This window comes from Rhinoraja longicauda, chromosome 18 (assembly GCF_053455715.1).
Source record: "Rhinoraja longicauda isolate Sanriku21f chromosome 18, sRhiLon1.1, whole genome shotgun sequence".
NCBI lineage: Eukaryota > Metazoa > Chordata > Chondrichthyes > Rajiformes > Arhynchobatidae > Rhinoraja > Rhinoraja longicauda.
The window spans coordinates 2,319,463-2,342,911 of record NC_135970.1 but is presented as its reverse complement, the minus strand read 5'-3'; the positions used below and the strand labels follow the sequence as shown (position 1 = coordinate 2,342,911).

At 45.2% G+C, this 23,449-nt stretch overlaps 1 protein-coding gene across 2 annotated transcripts in view; it reads left to right on the top strand.

Moving 5' to 3' along the window:
• Positions 1 to 23,449, top strand: part of LOC144602200 (ethanolamine kinase 1-like) — a 276,197-nt gene that overhangs the window by 229,317 nt on the left and 23,431 nt on the right. For both annotated transcript variants that reach the window (XM_078414971.1, XM_078414970.1), the window contains one exon: positions 9,152 to 9,225. In XM_078414971.1, coding sequence (XP_078271097.1) covers positions 9,152 to 9,225 — 74 coding nt within the window. The remainder of the gene's footprint in view (positions 1 to 9,151; positions 9,226 to 23,449) is intronic.

Genomic DNA, 23,449 nt, shown 5'->3' with positions numbered 1-23,449 from the left:
TATCCCTTGATTCCGCTAGCCCCTAGAGGTCTATTGTTGGAAGTAGATTCATATCAGGGTACTGCTGTCAAATACAACAGTAGTGCATGGGGAATCTCCTCAGATCTCACCCGACAGCATACAGATTAGCCAGAAAAAGTAGCATACCAGAGGACTGGGAGAAATTCAGAGTCCAGCAGAGGAGGACAAAGGGCTTAATTAGGAAAGGGAAAATAGATTATGAGGGAAAACTGGCAAGGAACATAAAAACTGACTGCAAAAGCTTTTATAGATATGTCAAGAGAAAAAGATTAGTTAAGACAAATGTAGGTCCCTTGCAGTCGGAAACAGATGAATTGATCATAGGGAACAAGGAGATGGCAGACCAATTGAACAAATACTTTGGTTCTGTCTTCACTAAGGAAGACATAAACCGTCTGCTGGAAATAGCGGGGGACCGGGGGTCTAATGAGATGGAGGAACTGAGGGAAATCCAGGTTAGTCGGGAAGTGGTGTTAGGTAAATTAAATGGATTAAAGGCAGATAAATCCCCAGGGCCAGATAGGCTGCATCCCAGAGTGCTTAAGGAAGTAGCCTCAGAAATAGTGGATGCATTAGTGATAATTTTTCAAAACTCTTTAGATTCTGGAGTAGTTCCTGAGGACTGGAGGGTAGCTAATGTAACCCCACTTTTTAAAAAGGGAGGGAGAGAGAAAACAGGGAATTATAGACCAGTTAGCCTAACATCGGTAGTGGGGAAAATGCTAGTCAGTTATTAAAGATGTGATAGCATCACATTTGGAAAGTGGTGAAATCATCGGACAAAGTCAGCATGGATTTACAAAAGGCAAATCATGTCTGACGAATCTTATAGAATTTTTCGAGGATGTAACTAGTAGAGTGGATAAGGGAGAACCAGTCGATGTGTTATATCTGGACTTTCAGAAGGCCTTCGACAAGGTCCATCATAGGAGATTGGTGTACAAACTTAAAGCACACGGTATTGAGGGTTCAGTGTTGAGGTGGATAGAAAATTGGTTGGCGGACAGGAAGCAAAGAATAGGAATAAACGGGTCCTTTTCGGAATGGCAGGCAGTGACTAGTGGGGTACCGCAAGGCTCAGTGCTGGGACCCCAGTTATTTACAGTGTATATTAATGATTTGGATGAGGGAATTGAATGCAACATCTCTAAGTTTGCGGATGACACGAAGCTGGGTGGCAGTGTTAGCTGCGAGGAGGATGCTAGGAGGCTGCAGAGTGACTTGGATAGATTAGGCGAGTGGGCAAATGCATGGCAGATACAATATAATGTGGATAAATGTGAGATTATCCACTTTGGCGGCAAGAACAGGAAAGCAGAGTATTACCTGAATGGTGACCGATTGGGAGAAGGGGAGATGCAACATGACCTGGGTGTCATGGTGCACCAGTCATTGAAAGCAAGCATGCAGGTGCAGCAGGCAGTGAAGAAAGCGAATGGTATGTTGGCATTCATAGCAAGAGGATTTGAGTTTAGGAGCAGGGAGATTCTGCTGCAGTTGTACAGGGCCTTGGTGAGGCCGCACCTGGAGTATTGTGTGCAGTTTTGGTCTCCTAACCTGAGGAAAGACGTTCTTGCCTTAGAGGGAGTACATAGAAGGTTCACCAGATTGATCCCTGGGATGGCGGGACTTTCATATGAGGAAAGACTGGATAGACTGGGCTTGTACTCGCTGTAATTTAGAAGACTGAGGGGGGGTCTTATAGAAACATAAAATTCTTAAGGGGTTGGAGAGGCTAGATGCGGGAAGATTGTTCCCGATGTTGGGGGAGTCCAGAACCAGGGGTCACAGCTTAAGGATAAGGGGGAAGTCTTTTAGGACCGAGATGAGAAAACATTTCTTCACACAGAGAGTGGTGAGTCTGTGGAATTCTCTGCCACAGAAGGTAGTTGAGGCCAGTTCATTGGCTATATTTAAGAGGGAGTTATAGACAATAGACAATAGACAATAGACAATAGGTGCAGGAGTAGGCCATTCAGCCCTTCGAGCCAGCACCGCCATTCAATGCGATCATGGCTGATCACTCTCAATCAGTACCCCGTTCCTGCCTTCTCCCCATACCCCCTCACTCCGCTATCCTTAAGAGCTCTATCCAGCTCTCTCTTGAAAGCATCCAACGAACTGGCCTCCACTGCCTTCTGAGGCAGAGAATTCCACACCTTCACCACTCTCTGACTGAAAAAGTTCTTCCTCATCTCCGTTCTAAATGGCCTACCCCTTATTCTTAAACTGTGGCCCCTTGTTCTGGACTCCCCCAACATTGGGAACATGTTTCCTGCCTCTAATGTGTCCAATCCCCTAATTATCTTATATGTTTTTGCTAAAGGGATCAGGGGGTATGGAGAGAAGGCAGGTACAGGCTACTGAGCTGGATGATCAGCCATGATCATATTGAATGGCGGTGCAGGCTCGAAGGGCCGAATGGCCTACTCCTGCACCTATTTTCTATGTTTCTATGACAGCAATGCTCTTGATTGTGCCTTCGTGAGGTGCCCTGTTTCCTTTTGTACTTGAATGTCAGGCAAGCCCATGCGAAGTATTGCTTCACTTGGTCTTAGACACAGAGCCAGCACAGCTTGACTGAGGTACAAAAGATCTATCGGACTTGGCTGACTCCACACAGAGAAAATATAGACGTGAAAAGCAAATCATAACTGTTGGAAATTGAAATCTAAAACAGAGGTTGCTGCGGTATCTTCGCAGGCTGATCAGTGTTTGAAACAAAGGGGGTTGCGTTGAGTGCAGGATTTCTGGTGAAGTGTCCCACCCTCAACACAACGTTATGACCTTTCCTTTTAGGCATAGACTGAAACGCATTTCCAGCATTTTCTGAAGGCAATGCATTAAAAAAAATGATTGCAATGTTTGAAGCAATGCTCCTATGAAAAGATTAGCTTTCTTAAAATGCATTGTGAAATAAAAGTTGGAATGTTTAGATGAACTGATTTCTCACAATGATATACTGGAAAAAGGAAGTTCCAATTTAGTTTAGTTTACATGCAAAGCTATTGTTTTGTGTCAAAGAAACGATTAAACGTGAATACAATCAAACCAGCCACAGAGGCCCTAGTACAGGGGCCTAGTGAGACCGCACCTGGAGTACTGTGTGCAGTTTTGGTCTCCAAATTTGAGGAAGGATATTCTTGCTATTGAGGGCGTGTAGTGTAGGTTTACCAAGTTACTTCCCGGAATGGCGGGACTGTCATATGTTGAAAGACTGGAGCGACTAGGCTTGTATACACTGGAATTTTGAAGGATGAGAGGGGATCTTATCGAAACGTAGAAGGTTATTAAGGGGTTGGACACGTTAGAGGCAGGAAACATGTTCCCAGTGTTGGGGGAGTTCAGAACCAGGGACCACAGTTTAAGAATAAGGGGTAGGCCATTTAGAATTGAGATGAGGAAAAACTTTTTCAGTCAGAGAGTGTTGATTCTATGGAATTCTCTGCCTCAGAAGGCAGTGGAGGCCAATTCTAAATGCATTCAAGAGAGAGCTAGATAGAGCTCTTAAGGATAGCGGAGTCAGGGGGTATGGGGAGAAGGCAGGAACGGAGTACTGATTGAGAATGATCAGCCATGATCACATTGAATGGCGGTGCTGGCTCGAAGGGCCGAATGGCCTCCTCCTGCACCTATTGTCTATTGTCTAGAGCACAGATGAAGGATAAAGGGTATATTTAGTGCAGAGATATAACACTGAAGTCTGATAGAGTCTGATTAAAGATAGTTCAAAGGTCTCCAATGAGGTAGATGGGAGGTCAGGATCACACTCTAGTTGGTGAGAGGACGGTTCTGTTAGCTGATAACAGCTGGGACGAAACTGTCCCTGAATCTGGAGGTGTGCGTTTCCACGCTTCTGTACCTCTTGCCTGATGGGAGAGGGGAGAAGGGGGAGTGGCCGGAGTGAGACTGGTTCTTGAAAATCCACCATAACATGAAAACTGAGCATAAATGGAGATGTCAAGATCATGAGCAAATTCAATTTACGGATTGAGAGAGATAGACTTGAGCTGCAAGTGTTGGATATTTCATGAACTGATCTATAAAGATTTGCTTTTGAAAATTATTTTTATAAACACCCGAGTAAGGATCCTAGAAAGAGGCACAGAATGCAATGAGCACTGCCCAATACATCCAATTGCCTGGGTTTGTCTCTGACAGAGCAAGCAACCTGTGGAGATATGATCACCACAAGAATGTTCCTCATTTCTATTGATCCCTTTGCCTCCCGCTTTGATCAAACTTGAATTGTTTTCGATGGAGCATCGGAGGCTGAGGGGAGATCAGACGGAAATAAATAAAATTATGACCGACCTAGGTAGTCAGAACCTTCTTTACAGGGGTGTAAATCTCAAAGACTAGAGGGCATAGCTTTAAGGTAAGAGGGCCAAATATAAAGGAGATGTGTGGGGTATGTTTGGGTTTCCACAAGGGTGGTGGCGAGGTGGCAGTGGAAGCAGAGATGATAGTTTAGAGATACAGCGTGGAAACAGGCCCTTCAGCCCATCGGCTCCGCTCCGGCCAGCAGCCCTCGCACATTAACACTATCCTATACCCACTGGGGGCGATTTTTACATTGACCAAGCCAATTCACTGGAGTTTAGAAGGATGAGAAGGGATCTTATAGAAACATATAAAATTATAAAAGGACTGGACAAGTTAGATGCAGGAAAAATGTTCCCAATGTTCGGGGAGTCCAGAACCAGGGGCCACAATCTTAGAATAAAGGGGAGGCCATTTAAAACAGAGGTGAGAAGGAACTTTTTCACCCAGAGAGTTGTGAATTTGTGGAATTCTCTGCCACAGAGGGCAGTGGAGGCCAAATCACTGGATGGATTTAAGAGAGAGTCAGATAGAGCTCTAGGGGCTAGTGGAATCAAGGGATATGGGGAGAAGGCAGGCACAGGTTATTGATTGGGGACGATCAGCCATGATCATAATGAATGGCAGTGCTAGCTCGAAGGGCCGAATGGCCTCCTCCTGCACCTATTTTCTATGTTTCTATGTAATTAACCTAAAAACCTGTACATGCTGTGCTCTGTGTTCCAAAGCAGGAAGCGAGACAATCATCCTGAGTTCTGTCGCAGTCCTGCCCAGTTGCAGTTGGACAGAGGCAGTAGGCTTTGCCCTCATACCAAAAGAAACAGGGAAAACGCTGCCTTCTGCCATTGTGTTGTTTGACCCATTACACCATCTATGGAGAGCAGAGCGATATAACAGTCAGGAGTGTGTACAGAAGTTGGAGGTTATGTTCAAGTTGTACAAGACATTCGTGAGGCCGCATTTGGAGTATTGTGTTCTGTTTTGGTCACCTGTTATGGGAAGTATGTTTTTAACCTGCAAAGGGAAACATGGAGGATTTACAAGTTTGTTGCCAGGATTCAAGGACCTGACCTGTAGGGAGGAGTTGGGCAGGCTAGAACCTTATTCCTTGGAGCGCAGGAGGATGGGGGGTGATCTTATGGAGGTGTATAAGATCATGAGGGGGAACAGAGAAAGTAAATGCCACAATGCAGTCTTTTACATAGAGTACGGGAATCAAGAACCAGAGGACATGGGTTTAAGGTGAGGGGGTAAAGATTAAATGGGAACCTGTGGGGTAATTTTTTGCACACAGAGAGTGGTGATATATGGAGTGGGCTGCCAGAGGAGGTCGTTGAGGCAGGTACTATCATAACATTAAAAAACATATGGACAGCCACATGAGTGGGATGGCTTTAGAGGGATATGGGCCAATCACAGGCAGATGGGACTAGTGTAGGTAGGGTTGCCAACTTCCTCACTCCCAAATACAGGACAAGGTGACGTCACCGCCCCGCGCCCCACGGGACCTCACCCAGCCGGCGGCCACGTGCTCCCGCTCCACCAATGGCGGCCGCCAGCGGGAGCACATGGCCGCTGGCTGGGTGAGGTCACATGGGGCACGGGGCGATGACATCACCCTGTGTCCCTTATTGGGGAGTGTGGAAGTTGGCCACCCTACTAATACGGGACAAGGGCAGTCCCGTACGGGACAAACCAATTTAGCCCAAATTACGGGATGTCCCGGCTAATACGGGACAGTTGGCAACCCTAAGTGTAGATGGGGCTTTAGCATGAGTTACTCCAGCATTTTGTGAATAAATGGGGCTTGTTGCTTGTTGCTTGGGTAAGTTGGGCCTGTTTCAACGTTGTATGACTCTATGTGACGTTGAGATTTGCTCTCTCTCTGCAATCTGAGCAAACAGTAACACAAGGAACTCAAGAATTTCTGGTTGACCTCCTCCAACCTCACTCCAAATATATTCCTTTTCCCAGGACATTCCTTTTAACCAAGAATACGGACTTAAAAGTACACAGGAGAGTTGTAATTTCTTTACCATCTAATAATACTTTAGTTGCGACTTTATTCAGTAAGTGGTAGGGTGTGATTGAATTCAGATGCAAAGTGAAATGTAATCCAGCTTCACCATTACGGAGACCATGGCACTATAACATTTTCCTTTTGTTAGCTTGCCGCCTCGACACAAGAACACTCGTATTTTTGTGTGGCAGGGTGCTGGCGGATTACACCCGAACATAAAATCCAGCAGTATTTCCTTCTATGTGCAGGAAGGAACCACGGATGCCAGTTTGCGCCGAAGATGGACACAAAATGCTGGAGTAGCTCAACGGGTCAGGTGGCATCACTGGAGGAAAGGACTAGGTGGCGTTTTATCTTCTGAAGAAGGGTCTCTACCCGAAACGTCACCTATTCTTTTTCTCCAGAGTCTCACTGGGCATTTCTTTCCAGATTTCTCCCACCCATTTCTCCAGTTGTGCTTCTGAAGAGAGATACACTTTTAAGAACATGGATACACCTTTAAGAACAGTGGGGATAATTTTTTTCTATGATGACCCTAGACAGTGAAATTTAGCTGGTAATACGTTCTGCCTCAAATGCAGGTGGGACTGGAGTAGATGGTGCACCTTGTTCAGCATGGATAAGTCGGACTGAAGACCCTGTTTTCGTGTTGTATGACTATGAGTCTATAAGTTCATTCACAACTCCGTGAGACTTTTGTCTCACACCTTCTGTCCTTTCATCTCTGGCCTCCCTCCAACCAATTGTCTACAACCCCCACCCCTACCTTTGTCCTACACCTCCTCTCTTCCAACTGAGTTACTCCGGCACTTTGTGTATTTTTTGTAAACCAGCATCTGACGTTCCTTATTATCAGCTGTAAGTTCATTTTGACTTGTACTGGCTTCGTAGTAAAGACAAATGACAATATATAGATTTTCAACTTTTGAACTAACGGACGTTCAGATCATTATTCCTGTAAAATCTCCATTATACTGCCTTGCTCTATTTTATATTCTTTGCTTATATTCCTGGTTCGCGTAAGAAGTGAATTAGCATGTTCCTCATCATTGCCTCTGTTGTACAGCTATAGAGTCATTCATACAGCATGCAAACTGGCCCTTCGGCCCAACATACCCCAGCCGACCAACATGCCCCATCTACACTAGACCTACCTGACTGTGTTTGGCCCATATCCTTCTAAACCTTTCCTATCCATGTACTTGTCCAAATCAAATATACAGAGGTTTTGTAATCTGCTTGTTTAGAGAAAGGCTTCAGGCATCACGGTGGCGCAGCGGTAGATTTGCTGCCCTACAGCGCTTGCAGCGCCGGAGACCCAGGTTCCATCCCGACTACGGGTGCTGTCTGTACGGAGTTTGTATGTTCTCCCCGTGACCTGCGTGGGTTTTCTCCGAGATCTTCAGTTTCCTCCCACACTCCAAAGACGTACAGGCTTGTAAGTGAATTGGCTTGGTGTAAGTGTAAATTGTCTCTAATGTGTGTAGGATAGTGTTAGTGTGCAGGGATCGCTGGTCGGCACAGACTCGAAGGGCCTGTTTCCACGCTGTATCTGTAAAACAAAATAAAACTTGAATCCAGGATATGTTGCAGCTTTCCAGGAGTCTTATGTTATCACATGAATATTCAGGGAATGGAGAGTTATGGATCAGGTGCAGGCAGAGGACATTAGTTCAACGTGACATCATGTTCTGCATGGACATTGTGGGCCGAAGGGCCAGTCCCTGTGCTTTGTTTGGGGCTTTCACTATATTGTGCGTTTGATTTTTTGTATATCAAACATCCTTTTTGTTCTTTATTATGGTATCTACGGAGTACAATGATTGCATATCAGTTGTGTCACTGCAAATAAGAAAGGCATTGTTCTGTTTCAGGATATGCCCATAAAACACTCTTGACTCTTGTAATGTCCTGTTATTTGTTGTGTGTCAAGCCTGACTGAGATTACATGTAAACGACTTGCTGAAACAATAGGCACTTCAAACTTCTCTGCCTATTATAAAACTCTGCAGTTATTCCATGGCCGGCACGGTGGTGCAGCGGGTAGAGCTGCTGCCTCACAGTGCCAGAGTCCCGGGTTCCATCCTCACTATGAGGTGCTGCCTGTACGGAGTTTGCTCGTTCTCCCTGTGACTGCCTGGGTTTCCTCTGGATGCTCTGTTTTCCTCCTACACTCCAAAGGCGTGCAGGTTTGTAGGTTAATTGGCTGGGTATAGTTGTAAATTGTCCCTAGTGTGTGGGATAGTGCTAGTGTAGGGGGATCTGTGGGCGGTGCGGACTCGGTGGGCCAATGAGCCTGTTTCCATATTATCTCCAAAACAAAAACTAAACAAAGACTAAAGTTATTACATTGTGGCGCAGTGATCCAGAGGTAGAGTTGCTGCCTCGCGGCACCAGAGACCCGGCTTCCATCCTGACCTCGGGTGCTGTCTGTGTGGAGCTTTCCCACTCTCACCGTGATCACGTGGGTTTCTTCTGTGTGTTCCAGTTTCCTCCCACACTCCAAGGATGTGTGGGGTTTGTAGGTTAATCTGCCCTCTGTAAATTGCCCCTGGTGTGTAGGGAGCGGATGAGAAAGTGGGATAGCGTGGAACTAGTGTGATCAATGGTCGGCGAGGACTCAGTGGGCCGAAGGGCCTGTTTCCATACTATCTCCAAAACTAAAATTTGCCCTATGGTAGCTGTGAATATGGTTTTGCCAACTCACAAATACTGACACAAATTTGTGATTTAAAAAAAATAAACTTTTTGTGCAATATTGCTGATTTTTCTTTCTGTTCTGTTTAGGCTTCACACTTGTCCTGGGGCTTGTGGGCACTTCTCCAGACCAGATACTCCAGCATTGACTTTGATTTCCCGAGGTAAGTGCTCAGCTTTCTTTGGACAAAGTGAAAGAAAATAAACCCTTGCCCGGAGCTCGGCTCACTGCAGTGAACATCATGAACTCTAAAGCATTTGGAAGTAGCCTGTCTAAATAGCCCCTCGTGTTCCCTTTAATCTCCTGTAATCTGCAGATGGGACCTATTTCCACCCGCTCCAAAATATATAAACGATAAAACAGCATTAAAGTGTTTTAAACTACTTGATGACATCCTGGCCGCGTTACTGAAAACTGGCATTTGTACCGATCAGGACAAATCTATCAAACGACTTCTCAGGCAGTAGAAACATGGAACTGCAGATGCCGCTTTACAGAAAAAAAATCCAATGTGCTGGAGGTGCCTGACCTGCTGAGTTCCTCCAGCACCTTGTGTCTTTTTTTAAAAAGCTTTCCCGGAATAGATTGCAAAATGGATTAAAATGCGAATTAGTCCATTTTTTTTGTATACTTTAGTTCATTATTGTCACATGTACCGAGGTACAGTGAAAAGCTTTTGTTTGTGTGCTGTACCAGTCAAAGAAAAGACTATACTGGAATGCAATCAAGCTGTCCACACTGCACAGATAAAGGATGAAAGGTCCAACATTAAGTGCAACATATAACGTCGAAGTCTGATAAAGTTCGATTTAAAATAGTTCAGAGGTCCCTTATGAGATAGATGGGAGGTCAGGACTGCACTCTGGGTGATGAGAGGACTGTTCAGTTGCCTGATAACAGCCGGGAAAAAACTGTCCGTGAATCTGGAGTTATGTGTTTTCAAACTTAACATTTAAATGCTTTGATGAAAATACTCTTCAGCGCAGAGCATAATCCCCGCGACATGATTTATTTGTGTAGCTCACTTTGTCCTTTTCCCTGCTGCTCGTAACTCATCTCCGTGCTAGCCTCACCACTCAGTGCACCAGGCTGCCCCAGCCGCTCGCCCCAGTTGTGGCGGTTACATTAATTGCTAATGACAAAGGCAACCTTCACTCTGTGTGGTTTCCTGCCCACATTTGGATCATTTACAGGGTCGTTTTCCTGATAGGAAATGCAACATGAGAAGTGCAAAAACAGTGCCTATATTGTAGTTTAATTGGCCCTCGCTCTCACTCCTCCAAGCTGGGCGCGTGTGGACTGGGGTGTCTGTTCCACTGCAGGAAAGAGTAAACCCAGACGCAAATCATAGGAAATTCATCAAATATGGTTCTTGGAGTTCTCTCTTTCAAGCTTTGTTTCACTGCCATATGATCTCCATAAACTGATTCACTGCGAGCTTAGGCACAAGACCAATGGCGCCTAGGGCTAGTTGCTAATGAAACACACATGCACATGACAATAGAACAGTTGCAGAGAGCCATGGAAAGTCCTCCATTAGATCACTTTATTTCTTTTATAAAAATAAACTCGCAATACTCACTACACTTAAGGAAGGAACCAATAGTTCACTTGTAGTTTAGGCGCACATTAGCCAAACTATTAATAATGACAGGGCTAAATAGATACTTAGACAATCTGAAATCTCAAACATTTTTATTGCTTGAATGAAGATTTCTGTCGAACCTATTATGAAGCAAGTATGTACCTTTTATTAATGTTACAACTCAGTACAGCAGCCAATTCTGCAAAGTTCAAGACACTGGTTTGCTACTGTAAAACTTTATTCAAATCATTAAACCATGTAAATGTTTTTACTATTTCCCTTTTATATTTTATCTTGTACCGTTTTCATTTCAGCAATTCATTTAAGAGAATTGAAAGGTATCCCACTCTAACACTAAAGTGGTACTGAAGCCAGAGGCATGAAATATGGTTAGCAGTTATGCATGTTCTGGCACCGATGTAACATTCTCCCGATGGTACAAAACATGACTATGCTTTTAAAAATTATGGCCATTTACTGTTTACTGGATTCACTAAAAAATAATTTCTTCCTGCCAATTTCTTTCATTCATGTAGTAAAATAATATTGAGCTGCCATTATAACCATTGTTTGAATTTGCTTTCCAGAATAATGTAAATATTAAACACAATCTAGGTAATGAATGCTTTATAAAACACACAGAAGCACTCAAATGTTAACGCATTAAACTCTCTCAGCCTATTTCTACGTACTTTGCTTTAAGTTCAAGAAGCTGCTTAATGTATGTAGGTTAATTGGCTGGGAAAATGTTAAAAAAATTGTCCCTAGTGGGTGTAGGATAGTGTTAATGTGCGGGGATCGCTGGGCGGCGCGGACCCGGTGGGCCGAAGGGCCTGTTTCCGTGCTGTATCTCTAAATCTAAAAGAAAATCTAATAACAGTTCAGCCCCATGAAAATGAGCTTCTACTTTACGAAGCATTGTGTTTTTAGTTTTTTACTGTATCGTGTGTTTTGATTCCATAGCATTGTTTTGCTTGTGAACGCTCACTAATCTGCATACCTCTGCTGTTATCTCTGCACACCGTTGCTATTTGTGTACACACCTCCTTGGGATCATCTCCTAAAGACCTACTACCAGTCTTTCGTTATAACGTGAAACTTTTTTCACTCAATGTAGACTCCCTTTACACTGGGTAGTCACAAAATGCTGGAGTAACTCAGCGGGTCAGGCAGCATCTCGGGAGAGAAGGAATGGGCGACGTTTCGTGTCAAGACCCTTCAAGGGTCTCGACCTGAAACGTCGCCCATTCCTTCTCTCCCGAGATGCTGCCTGACCCGCTGAATTACTCCAGCATTTTGTGTCTACCTTCGATTTTAACCAGCATCTGCAGTTTTTTGCCTCTACACTGTTTCGGTGCTCATTTGTCCCCAAAGCCAGACCCGAGCTGAGTATAAATGTATGGTCAGACTGAACATTGTACAATATCATTCTTCTTTCTTTTGACTTGTATTCTGCAACTGGAGGTCAACATTGTGTTGACTGAGATGATTCTTGCTTTGTCTTGGTTGGCCATATTAATGTCCAATCTGCAACAAACACTGCGTCTCTTTCAATTATTATTTCAACAGAACTCATGTATTATGTGTAGGAGAATAACTGCAGATGCTGGTTCAAAATTAAGGTTGTCACAAAATGCTGGAGTAACTCAGCGGCATCTCAGGAGAGAAGGAATGGGTGATGTTTGCTTCCTACGCTGTTCAAGCGCTGTATTAAATTCCAGCTGCCACTGTTCTTCACTTGTCCATGTTGACCAAGATGCCCCCATCTACCCTCATCCCACCTGCCCACATTTGGCCCATATCCCTCTAAATCTTTCCGATCCATGTACCTGTCCAGGTTTTGTTTAAATGTTTCTATCGGCAGATACAATAGTGGCAGTTAACAGGTGCATGGACCTCACCAAGTGACCTCACCCAGATAGGTACATGAATATGGAGGGATATGGATCATGTGCAGGCAGTTAAGAGCTGGTCCTGGCATTATGTTCAGCACAGACATAGTGGGCCAAAGGATCGGCACAAAATGCCGGAGTAATTCAGCGGGTCAGGCAGCATCCCTGGAGAAAAAGAATGGGTGACATTTCGGGTCGAGACCCTTCATCATCACACTTTGTGGACTAGTGGGCCTGTTTCTGCTCTATGTTCTATAACACCTGCCTTAACTAGGGTCTTCTGGCAACCCGCTCCTTACACCCACCACCTTCTGTGTGAAGAAGTGTTCCCTCAGGTTTCTATGCAGTCTTTCCCCTCTCACCTTAAACTAGGGTTGCCAACTTCCTCATTCCCAAATACGGGACAAGTTGACGTCACCGCCCCGCGCCCCACGTGACCTCATACGGCCAGCGGGCATGTGCTCCCGCTCCACCAATGACGGCCACCATTGGTGGAGCGGGAGCTCGTGGCCGCTGGCTGGGAGAGGTCACGTGGGACGCGGGGTGGTGACGTCACCCTTTATCCCTTATTTGGGAGTGAGGAAGTTGGCACCCCTACTAATACGGGACATGGGCAGTCCCGTGCGGGACAAACTAATTTAGCCTAATACGGGACAGTTGGCAAACCTACCTTAAACCCATGAAAACCTCAGTGTCATCGAGTGTTGATGCATATCAAAAACGGGGAGTGTAGCGGACAAAGAGTGTGTGGGATGGGAAAGCAAGAGCTCGAACTTAGCTTTCCCCAATGGCAGGGGGAGGTCAGCAGAACACACTCCATTGCCCAAGAGGACTCATGCAAGCTGGATCTCATGTGTCCAATGAATATCACAAAACCAGGCTCTCCGCACACAACACATGTGGGAAGGAACTGCAGATTCTGGTTTACACTGAAAATAGACACATTCCCATTCCCACACTGACCTTTCTGTCCTGGGCCTCCTCCACTGTCAGAGTGAGGCCAAACGCAAATTGGAGGAACAACTCCTCATATTTTGCTTGGGCAGCTTACACCCCAGTGGATTGAACATTGACTTCTCTAATTTCAAGTAACTCCTGCATTTCCTCCCCTGTTCTAATTCTAGTTTTGTTTAGCTTAGCTTAGTTTAGTTTAGTTTATTGTCACGTTTACCGAGGGGCAGTGAAAAGCTATTTGTTGCGTGCTATCAGGTCAGCAGAAAAACGATGCAGGAATCAAGTCGTCCACAGTGTACAGATACAGGATAAAGGGAGTAACATTTAGTCCAGTCTGATTAAAGATTGTTCGAGGGTCACCAATGAGGTAGATGGTAGCTCAGGACCACTCTCTAGTTGGTGATAGGATGATTCAGTTGTCCCTGAATCTGGAGGTGTGCGTTTTCACACTTCTATACCTTTTGCCCGATGGGAGAGGGGAGAAGAGGTAGTGGCCAGGGTGCGACTCGTTCTTGAACATGCTGCTAGCCTTGCCGGGGCAGCGTGAGGCATAGATGGAATCACTGGAAGGGAGTTCGGTTTGTGTTGGCTTCTGAAGAAGGGTCTTGACCCATTCCTTCTGTCCAGAGATGCTGCCTGTCCCACTGAGTTACTCTAATATTTTGTGTCTATCTCCGGTGTAAATCAGCATCTGTAGTTCCTCCCTACCCAGGCTGGTTTGTGTGATGGTCTGGGCTGCGTCCACAGCTCTCTGCAATTTTTCGTGGTCTTAGATGGAGCTGTTCCCAAACCATGCTGTGATGCGTCCCGATAAATGCTTTCTACGGCGCATCAGTGGAGGTTGTTGAGGGTTGTTGGAGGCCATGCTGGACTGCCTAAGCAAGTCGGGCAGTCCACAGCCTTCATCTGTGGAGAAATGACCCGATCATCCTGCCATGCAATGGAAAGGAAGGAAACCATAGAGAGCATCCCAACACATGGCATCCCTGTGTGGTACCTCAGCTGCACGGAGGCAGTGAGGAAAGTTCTTCAGCGGGTAGTCCATAGAGCTCAGAGGGCCATCGGAACACAGCTACTAGCCTTGGAGGGCATCTACAACACACGATGCCTCAGAAAAGCCACCAGCATCCACAAAGACTCTTCCCACCCCTGCAACAGTCTGTTCGAACTCCTTCCATTGGGCAGACGATACAAGGCCTTCTACGCCCGCACCTCCAGACTCAGGAACAGCTTCATCCTCAGGGCCATAGCTGCTATGAACCGGTCCTGCTGAGCCGGATGGTCACATCGCACAGTGAACCGGCACAGATCTACTTGCACTTTATTCTGTCTTAAAACTGTTACAATCTGTTTCGTTGGGTTGTTGTTGTTTAAATTAATTAAATTATTGCATCGTATGGGAGGCGCATTCCCAATCTCGTTGTACCCCTGTACAATGACAATAAAGATATATTGTATTGTATTGTATTGTAAATAGAGAGGCTGCCTTTGGAGCCTTGCGCAAAACGAGATCAAACCTCTCCTGACATTTCAACCAGCACTTACCCCCCATTACAAGTTAGTGAATTACCGAACACTGACAGGTACGCAGTTACACTTTCCAATGACCCCATAATTATTTATTTGGAAGTATGGTGGGAACATGCTGTCATGCACTAGTTAATCGAGCAGGGTTCAGGCACAGCAGGACTCTGTGCTTGTGTCTGACGGCAGATTTGGGGCCGCTGATGAATAACTTTACTACAGTAAGTTGCAGTTTTGTTATTGGTCTCTTGCTTTGATTTGGGCCTTAAATAGTAAAAGCAAAGGATGACGTGGCTGTCATTTTTATGGTTCTTTCCAAATGAAATGTCCCATTAAACTAAAGATAAGGTATATTTAAAACAAAACTCACAGCCAGGGAATACAATGAGAGAGAGAGAGGCTCCTGTTACACATTTATATTGTGATGTAAAGGAACAGAGTGCCTTTTGTGTTGCTAACTCAGCTACATGTGAGACCTTCTGTCTGGGTTCTGACAACAAATTAATTTAAATAAAACCATTGAAAATTATTGAAGGAGTTATACACTACTATATTAGCCTATTTTTGCATGTTTATGACATTACATGACATTACATAGAACAGTACAACACAGGGACAGGCCCTTCGGCCCACAATGTCTGTGCCAACATGGTGCCAAGTTCAACTGATCCCATCTGCCTTCATGTGATCCATATCCCTCCATTCCCTGCATATCCATGTGCCTATCTCAAAGCCTCTAGGTGCCACGATCGTATCTGCCTCCACCACCAACCCTTGTTCCTGGCACCCATCACTCTTTACAACAAACTTGTCCCACACATCGTCTTTAAACTGTGCCCCTTTCATCTTAAAGCTGTACCCTCTGGTCTTTGACATTTCAACCTTTAGTTCGAATAAGCTATAGGCATCTTAAGGCTTATTCTTAAGGTGGCGGAGCGGTAGAGAGCGGTAGAGTTGCTGCCTTACAGCGAATGCAGCGCCGGAGACCCGGTTTGATCCCAACTACGGGCGCTGTCTGTACGGAGTTTGTACCTTCTCCCCATGACCTGCGTGGGTTTTCTCCGGGATCTTCGGTTTCCTCCCACACTCCAAAGACATACAGGTATGTAGGTTAATTGGCTTGGTAAATGTAAAAATTGTCCCTAGTGGGTGTAGGATAGTGTTAATGTGCGGGGATCGCTGGTCGGCGCGGACCCGGTGGGCCGAAAGGGCCTGTTGCCGCACTGTATATCTGTATCTCTAAACGTATTCACCTCATAAACCGCATGGATCTATTCAACGTCTTAGCTTCTCAGAATTCAGCAGATCAGAACCAACCATCTGATCTAACTTCAGTATTCCTTGAGGTAAGATAATTGTGTACAAGACAATCATCATATTCATGAAACCACCAACACTCTCTCTGTTCCTTAACGATGTTTGAAGACGAGTCCCGAACCAAAATATCGCCTAGTTTAGATTGAGGTTTATTATTGTCACATTTACCGAAGCGCAGTAGAAAGTGTTTTACATGCTATCCAGTCAGATTAGATAATACTGTCCATAAATACAATCGAGGCAAACTCGAGTACATCAGAGGATGAAGAAACAAGGAACTGCAGATGCTGGTTTACAAAAAAAGACACAAAGTTCTGGAGTAAATCAGCAGGTCAGGCAGCATCCCTGGAGAACGTGGATAGGTGATATTTTGGGTCGGGGCCCTTCTTCAGACTGGAGAAGGGTCCTGCCCCGATACGTCACCTGTCCATGTTCTCCAAGGATGATGTTTGACCTGCTGAGTTACTCCAGCACTTGGTGTCCTTTTCTCAAGTACAACAGAGTTGGTCTGGGCAACATGTTGTGGAGGGTCGTAGAGCCTGGTTCTGTGTTTCTTTATTCCATGTTCTATTTCCATAATGGCAAATGCCCCCCCTACACGCCAGGCTACTCTGCCTGGTTCAGACCCATTACCCAAGCCCTGGCTCTAATGGGGGGCATCAACAGAAACACATGTTTTAAAGAAAGTACTAACTTGACTCAAAGGTAGTCAGGAGTAACTCAGCGGGACGGGCAGCATCTCTGGAGAGAAGGAATGGGTGACGTTTTGGGATGAGACCCATCTTCAGAACCACCCAGACTGATGAAGGGTCTCGACCCCTAAACATCACCCATTCCGTCTCTCCAGAGATGCTGCCTGTCCCGCTGAGTTACTGCAACATTTTGTGTCTACGGTTTAAACCAGCATCTGCAGTTCCTTCCTGCCTAATAACTTGACTCCACATGTTAAATCGATGAACGGATGGGTGGCAGAGATTATGCCAGTAATCTGGTTTCTTACTCCAGCTGATGAAGAGTCCCGAGACAAATGGCTTTGAATGCAATCAGTCTCTCGACTGGATAGCTGCTTGTAACACATCTCCAGATAACATCTCCAGCGTCCAAAAAATGCTCCCATTTCATGCCAAATGTATGGACATGCTTCTGTTATTCCCACTGTTATTTCTGAAGAGCAAATTCTCTAAGAATGACTTTCTGCCCAATCTCTTGTCTCTGGTGAAATTGAGGTTAGAGGTTTTCCTAGCATGTTAGTAATTGGGAGTGAAATATTGGGAAGAGCACCAATGATTTTTCAGCAGACAAGGCTCTATTTCGGGAATGACATTCAGGAAATTGGTGGAAAGTTGGCTAAAGATATATTCAGATGCAGGGTTTGTGCTGAAGAAAGTGGTTAAAATTTGCCTCATACAGTGAAATACTAAAAGGCAGACATTCATCCGGCTGTTGGTACAGAGAAAGATGGGAATGGATTGTTTCAGTTTAGTTTAGAGATACAGCATAGAAACAGGCCCTTCGGCCTACCAGGTCCGCACCAACCATCGATCACATTAGTTCTAAGTTATCCCACTTTCCCATCCAATTTTTCCACACTTGAGGCAATTTACAGAGGCCACTTAACCTACAAGCCCGCACAAGAAGAAAATCCACACGATCACGGGGAGAACTTGCAAACTCCATGCAGACAGCAGCCAGTCAGAATTGAAAACCAGGTATCTGGCACTGTGAGGCAGCGGCTTCACATTATAAGAATATTGCAAGTACTCTTATTAAGTGCGCACTTGTATTTTCCACTGAATTAGCAATCAAAGGAAGATAAGACCACAGATTGTCCTATGTTATGAATTACTTATTGGAAACAAAGGAACTTGGTACCAAAAATACATAAGGCTTTGTTAATATCGTTGAAGACTAGTCATTTTGTATGAAATCCAAAGAACAGGGGGGATTGTATTTCCAAGTTGTTATTATGTGAAATATAATCCTGTCAGCACTTTCAGGAATTAGACTGGTACTTTGAAAAGGGATTCCCTCAGAGAGGAAAGAGTTAGGGTGTGGGAATACCAAGCTTGCTGGGCATGTGACCAAGGTGGAGGATGTGAAGAGGCTTCATGGTGAGTGTGTCACTGAAAGATGGGAGATAGTGTGGAAAAATGGGAAAAATCCACTTTATGTTACACTTGACGTGTAACAGGATGGTACACTCAACATAGAGCATGGAACAGTCCAGCACAAGAACAGGCCATTCGGCCCACAATATCGGTTCCCAACGTAATGCCAAGACCATCACTTATCTGCATGCTCATTATCCATATCCCTCCATTCCCTGCATATCCATGTGCCTATCCAAAAGTCCTTTCAATGCCACTAACCTATCCGCCTCCGCCCCTGGCAGCACGTTCCAGATTGGACAGACTTGGGATTGTTGTCTCTGGAATGCCAGAGGTTGCGGGTTGAAGTATGTAAAATCCTAAAGCATTGATAGGGTGGATGGACAGAACCTTTACCCAAGGTGGAGATGTCACATACAGGAGGGCATGGCTTTCAGGTGAGTGGGGCAATGTTTAAAGGAGATGTGGGGGGGCCTGGAGCGCACTGCCAGAGATGGTGGTGGTGGTGGTGGAGGCAGATACTTTAGTGGCTTTTAACAGACTTTTAAATTGGCACATGGATATGCAGGGAATGGGGGTATCGGTTATGTGCAGTTAGATAAGTGATGGTCTTTGCATCATGTTCAACTCAGACACTGTTCCTGCTCTGTTCTATGTTCTATGGTAGTGGTGCTTAAGAGACTTTTTATAGGCACATGGATGTGCAGGTAATGGAGGGGTATTGGCTATGTTCAGGCAGGTAAGTGTTGGCCTTGGCATCATGTTTGGCACGGACATTGTGGGCAGAAGGACCTGTTCCTGTGCTGTACTGCTCTGTGTGCTAAACACCAGCATCCACAGCAGCACCCGCTGGTTGTGCTTGTCCCCACAAGGTCCAATGTAAAGCAATCATTCCAATTATCTCCGAAATGTCCACGAAAGAGCTCACAGCAACACCAATTAACTGAGGCACAGCGAGAGCAGAGCGACTGTGAGCTTGCGGGTATTGTTCCTAGAAGAGGTGCTCTGTCTCAACTCCAAAGAGTGTCTCAACTACAAAGTGATGGAGTAACTCAGCGGGTCAGGCAGCATCTCTGGAGAAAAAGGATGGGTGACGTTTTGGTTGGGACCCCTTCTTCAGACTCACCTCCCAAAACATCATAATAGAAAAGACAGAAAAAGGCAAAGAAAAATATGTGCAGGAGTAGGCCATTCAGCACGTCAAGCCAGCACCGCCATTCAAAATGATCATGGCTGATCATCCAAAATTAGTACCCCATTCCTGCTTTCTCCCAATATCCATTGATTCCTTTAGCCCTAAATCTAACTCTCTCTTGAAAACATCCAGTGAATTGGCCTCCACTGCCTTCTGTGGCAGAGAATTCCACAGATTCACAACTCTCTGGGTGAAGATGTTTTTCCTCATCTCAGTCCTAATACTTCAATCTCAAAGCAAAATTGTAGAGAAGGAGGCTCACGGTGTACGATAATTACCTGTGGCTGTTGACATCTCGACTGGATAACAAGCGACACATTAAGATAGACACAAAATGCTGGAGTAACTCAGCGGGACAGAGTGCATTCCAGGATAGAAGCAATGGGTGACTTTTCGGGTCGAGGCCCTGCTTCAGACTGAGAGTCAGGGGAGAGGGAGACGGAGATATAGAAGGGTAAGGTGTGAAAACAAGAGATCAAAGAGGACAAAGCTCAAGGAAAATGTAGAATAGATCATTGTTAGCTGAAAGGAAAGTAACAATGAGGCACACAATCAGTAAAGCCAGGAGGACAGTCAAACTAGTTGGGGAACTAGGATGGGGGTGGGAAGGAGAGAGAGAGGGAGTGCAAGGGTTACTTGAAGTTCGTGGTCTTCATTACTACCTCTGGGTTGTAAGCTGCCCAAGTGAAAAAATGAGGTGCTCACTCTGACAGTGGAGGACAGGTACAGTAGATGTACAGTTATGAGTTAACCCCACCATTTTGTGTCTATCTTCAGTGTAAACCAGTATCTGCAGTTCCTTTCTCGACAAGCGACACATGCAGCTGGCTCAGTCAGAGCTTGTGTTGGACCTCATTGAACCCCGACACTTGTCGTGAACATTTCCGATGTAGTTTGTGCTACACCTCCTCCAGTGATATACCTCAGTATAACATCAAATGAAATTCAACGAGGATCCATCCGATATTCAGGCAACCATCACCAGGGTGTCATGTACGCTACACCGGAGTTGCAACGCTGTGGTTTACGCCCGTCGTCAATACCGTCAATGTGCTCACTTCAAACTCATGTCCTTGGGGGAACTGGCCCATTCACAAACTCAGCTTTCTGGCAGTAAACCTTCGCCAGTGAACCGTGAGGAATTCAAACAGCACTTTGTTGGCCTGTACTCAGGTGAACTTAATGGCAGGCGCCTTGGCTGCGTTTTTCTATTCCTCCTTGTTAAAGGCTCTTGGAGGCCAATTCTAACACTTCTTGTGGAAACAAAGAACCAAGATGCTGGTTTATACCAAAGATAGACATAAAGTGCTGGTGCAACTCAGCGGGTCTGGCAGCAGCTCTGGAGAAAGAGGATGGGTGACGTTGTGGGTTGGGACCCTTCTTCAGTCTGATGTTTCATGTCGGGACCCTTTTTCAGCCCTGACACGAAACGTCACCCATCCTTTCTTCTCCAGAGATGCCGCCTGACCCATTAAGTTATCCTTGCAGGATAAAACTCTACTAACACAGCACAGACTATCGACTGAACCAGAGTTGGAACCTGGCCTTTCATCGCCCCCAACCCTCCCCCCCCCCCTACCCCAACCCTCTACTTTCAGTCTGAAATGACCCAAAATGTCAGCTATCCTTCTCCCTCAAAGATGCTGCCTGACCCGCTGAGTTACTCCAGCACTTTGTATAAACTTTGGTATTAAGTAGCAACTGCAGTTCCTTGTTTCTACATTAGAGCTTCCTGACTTGGTCTACTTCTGTTACAGTGTACAGGAGATTATAGTCACACCTTGTTCCACTGAGCAACCAAATGCCAAATTTGCAATCTTACTGACGTAGATTTCCAGTAGGTATTTGATGAGATGCCACATCAAAGTTTATAATGAATTTTTGCACTGTTTTTTGTTTTGTGTATATTTTAAATTCTGAATATTTTTAATGAATTATTTATGAATTATTTTTGATGAATTTAAAAGAGAGTTAGATAGAGCTCTCGGGGCTAGTGGAATCAAGGGATATGGGGAGAAGGCAGGCACGGTCAGTTACTGATTGTGGATGATCAGCCATGATCACAATGAATGGCAGTGCTGGCTTGAAGGGCCGAATGGCCTCCTCCTGCACCTATTTTTCTATGTTTCTATGTTTCTAATAAAGTTTATTTTTGAAATAAAAAAGTACTGCTGGTTTAGGTTTAGGTTTAGGTTTTAGATTTAGGTCTATCATTGTCATGTGCACTGGTACAATGAAGAGCTTTGTTTCTCATGCTATCCCAATAGATCAGACACACCATACAATGATACAATCAAGCCAAACTCAAGTGCAATAGGTAGAGCAAAGGGGAAGATACAGAGTGCAGAATATAGTTCTCAGCATTGTAGCGCATCAGTTCCAGAGACAAAGTCCAATGTCCACAAAGCTGAAGGCGTTGAGGTGGATCACCATTCGTTGTCTTGGTGAAGAGTTATTGTTTTTCCAGAAAAAGCAGGAAAAATAAAACCGAAGCGGGCTCCTGGGTCACGCCCACGGTAATATCTACACAAGCTTTTTACATGAAGTGACAGCCGCATTTCTTTCAAAATTAATGAGATTTCAATGACAATGCAATGTTTTAGGCTGGACTCAGGCTATGAAAGGTTTACACAACAAGCTGGAGGAACTCAGCGGGACAGGCAGCGTCTCTGGAGAGAAGGAATGGGTGACGTTTCGGGTCGAGACCCTTGGTCTGAATGATACATGCACACACACATACACATACACACACATGCACACCTGCACACACAACTATACACATACATACATATACACAGACACACACATGCACACACACGGAAGCATGCACATGCACACATACACACACACATTCACAGAAACATGTGCAAATACATACAAACACGCCCGCATAGAAGAAGGGTCTCGACCCGAAACGTCCCCCATTGCTTCTCTCCAGAGATGCTGCCTGTCCCGCTGAGTTACTCCAGCTTTTTGTGTCTATCTTCGGTTTAAACCAGCATCTGCAGTTCCTTCTTACAATATGAAAGATTTAGTTTAGTTTAGAGATACAGCGCGGAAACAGGTCCTTTGGTCCACCGAGTCTGCGCCGCCCAGCGATCCCAGTACACTAACACTATCCTACACACGCTAGGGACAATTTACAATTATACCCAGCCAATTAGCCTACAAACCTGTACGTCTTTGGTGTTTGGGAAGAAACCTGCGGTCCCGGAGAAAACCCACACAGTCACGGGGAGAATGTACAAACCCCGTACAGACAGCACCCGTAGTCAGGATTGAACCCGGGTCCCAGGCGCTGTGAGGCAGCAACTCTACTGCTGCACCACCGTGCCGCCCTGTAAAACAAACGTAATGTTTATTTTCTTGACTGTCAGTTAGGGTGCAAACATGCAGGAAAATGCGACTGGAATCCGCGTGTTCCTCACTGACAGGGACAGTAAACAGTGACAATGTATTGTCCAAAATGACAGCCATTAATGCTGATTTCTTAACACAGGTTGCGTATTATTCTTTTACTAAGATAGAGCTACGTTGTGCAATCTGAATATTGTATTGCACCTAATATTAACATATCAAGAGGTTCATGGTTTCAAGGTCAGTTTATTGTCACATGTACCAGTTAAGGTACAGTGAAATTCGAATTACCATACAGCCATACTAAAACAAAGCAACAAGACACACAACTACATGAAAGTTAACATAAACATCCACCACAGCGGATTCCCCATGTTCCTCACTGTGATGGAAGGCAATATCAAAACTCCTTCCTCTTTATTCTCCCGTGGTCGGGGCAGTCGAACCATCCACAG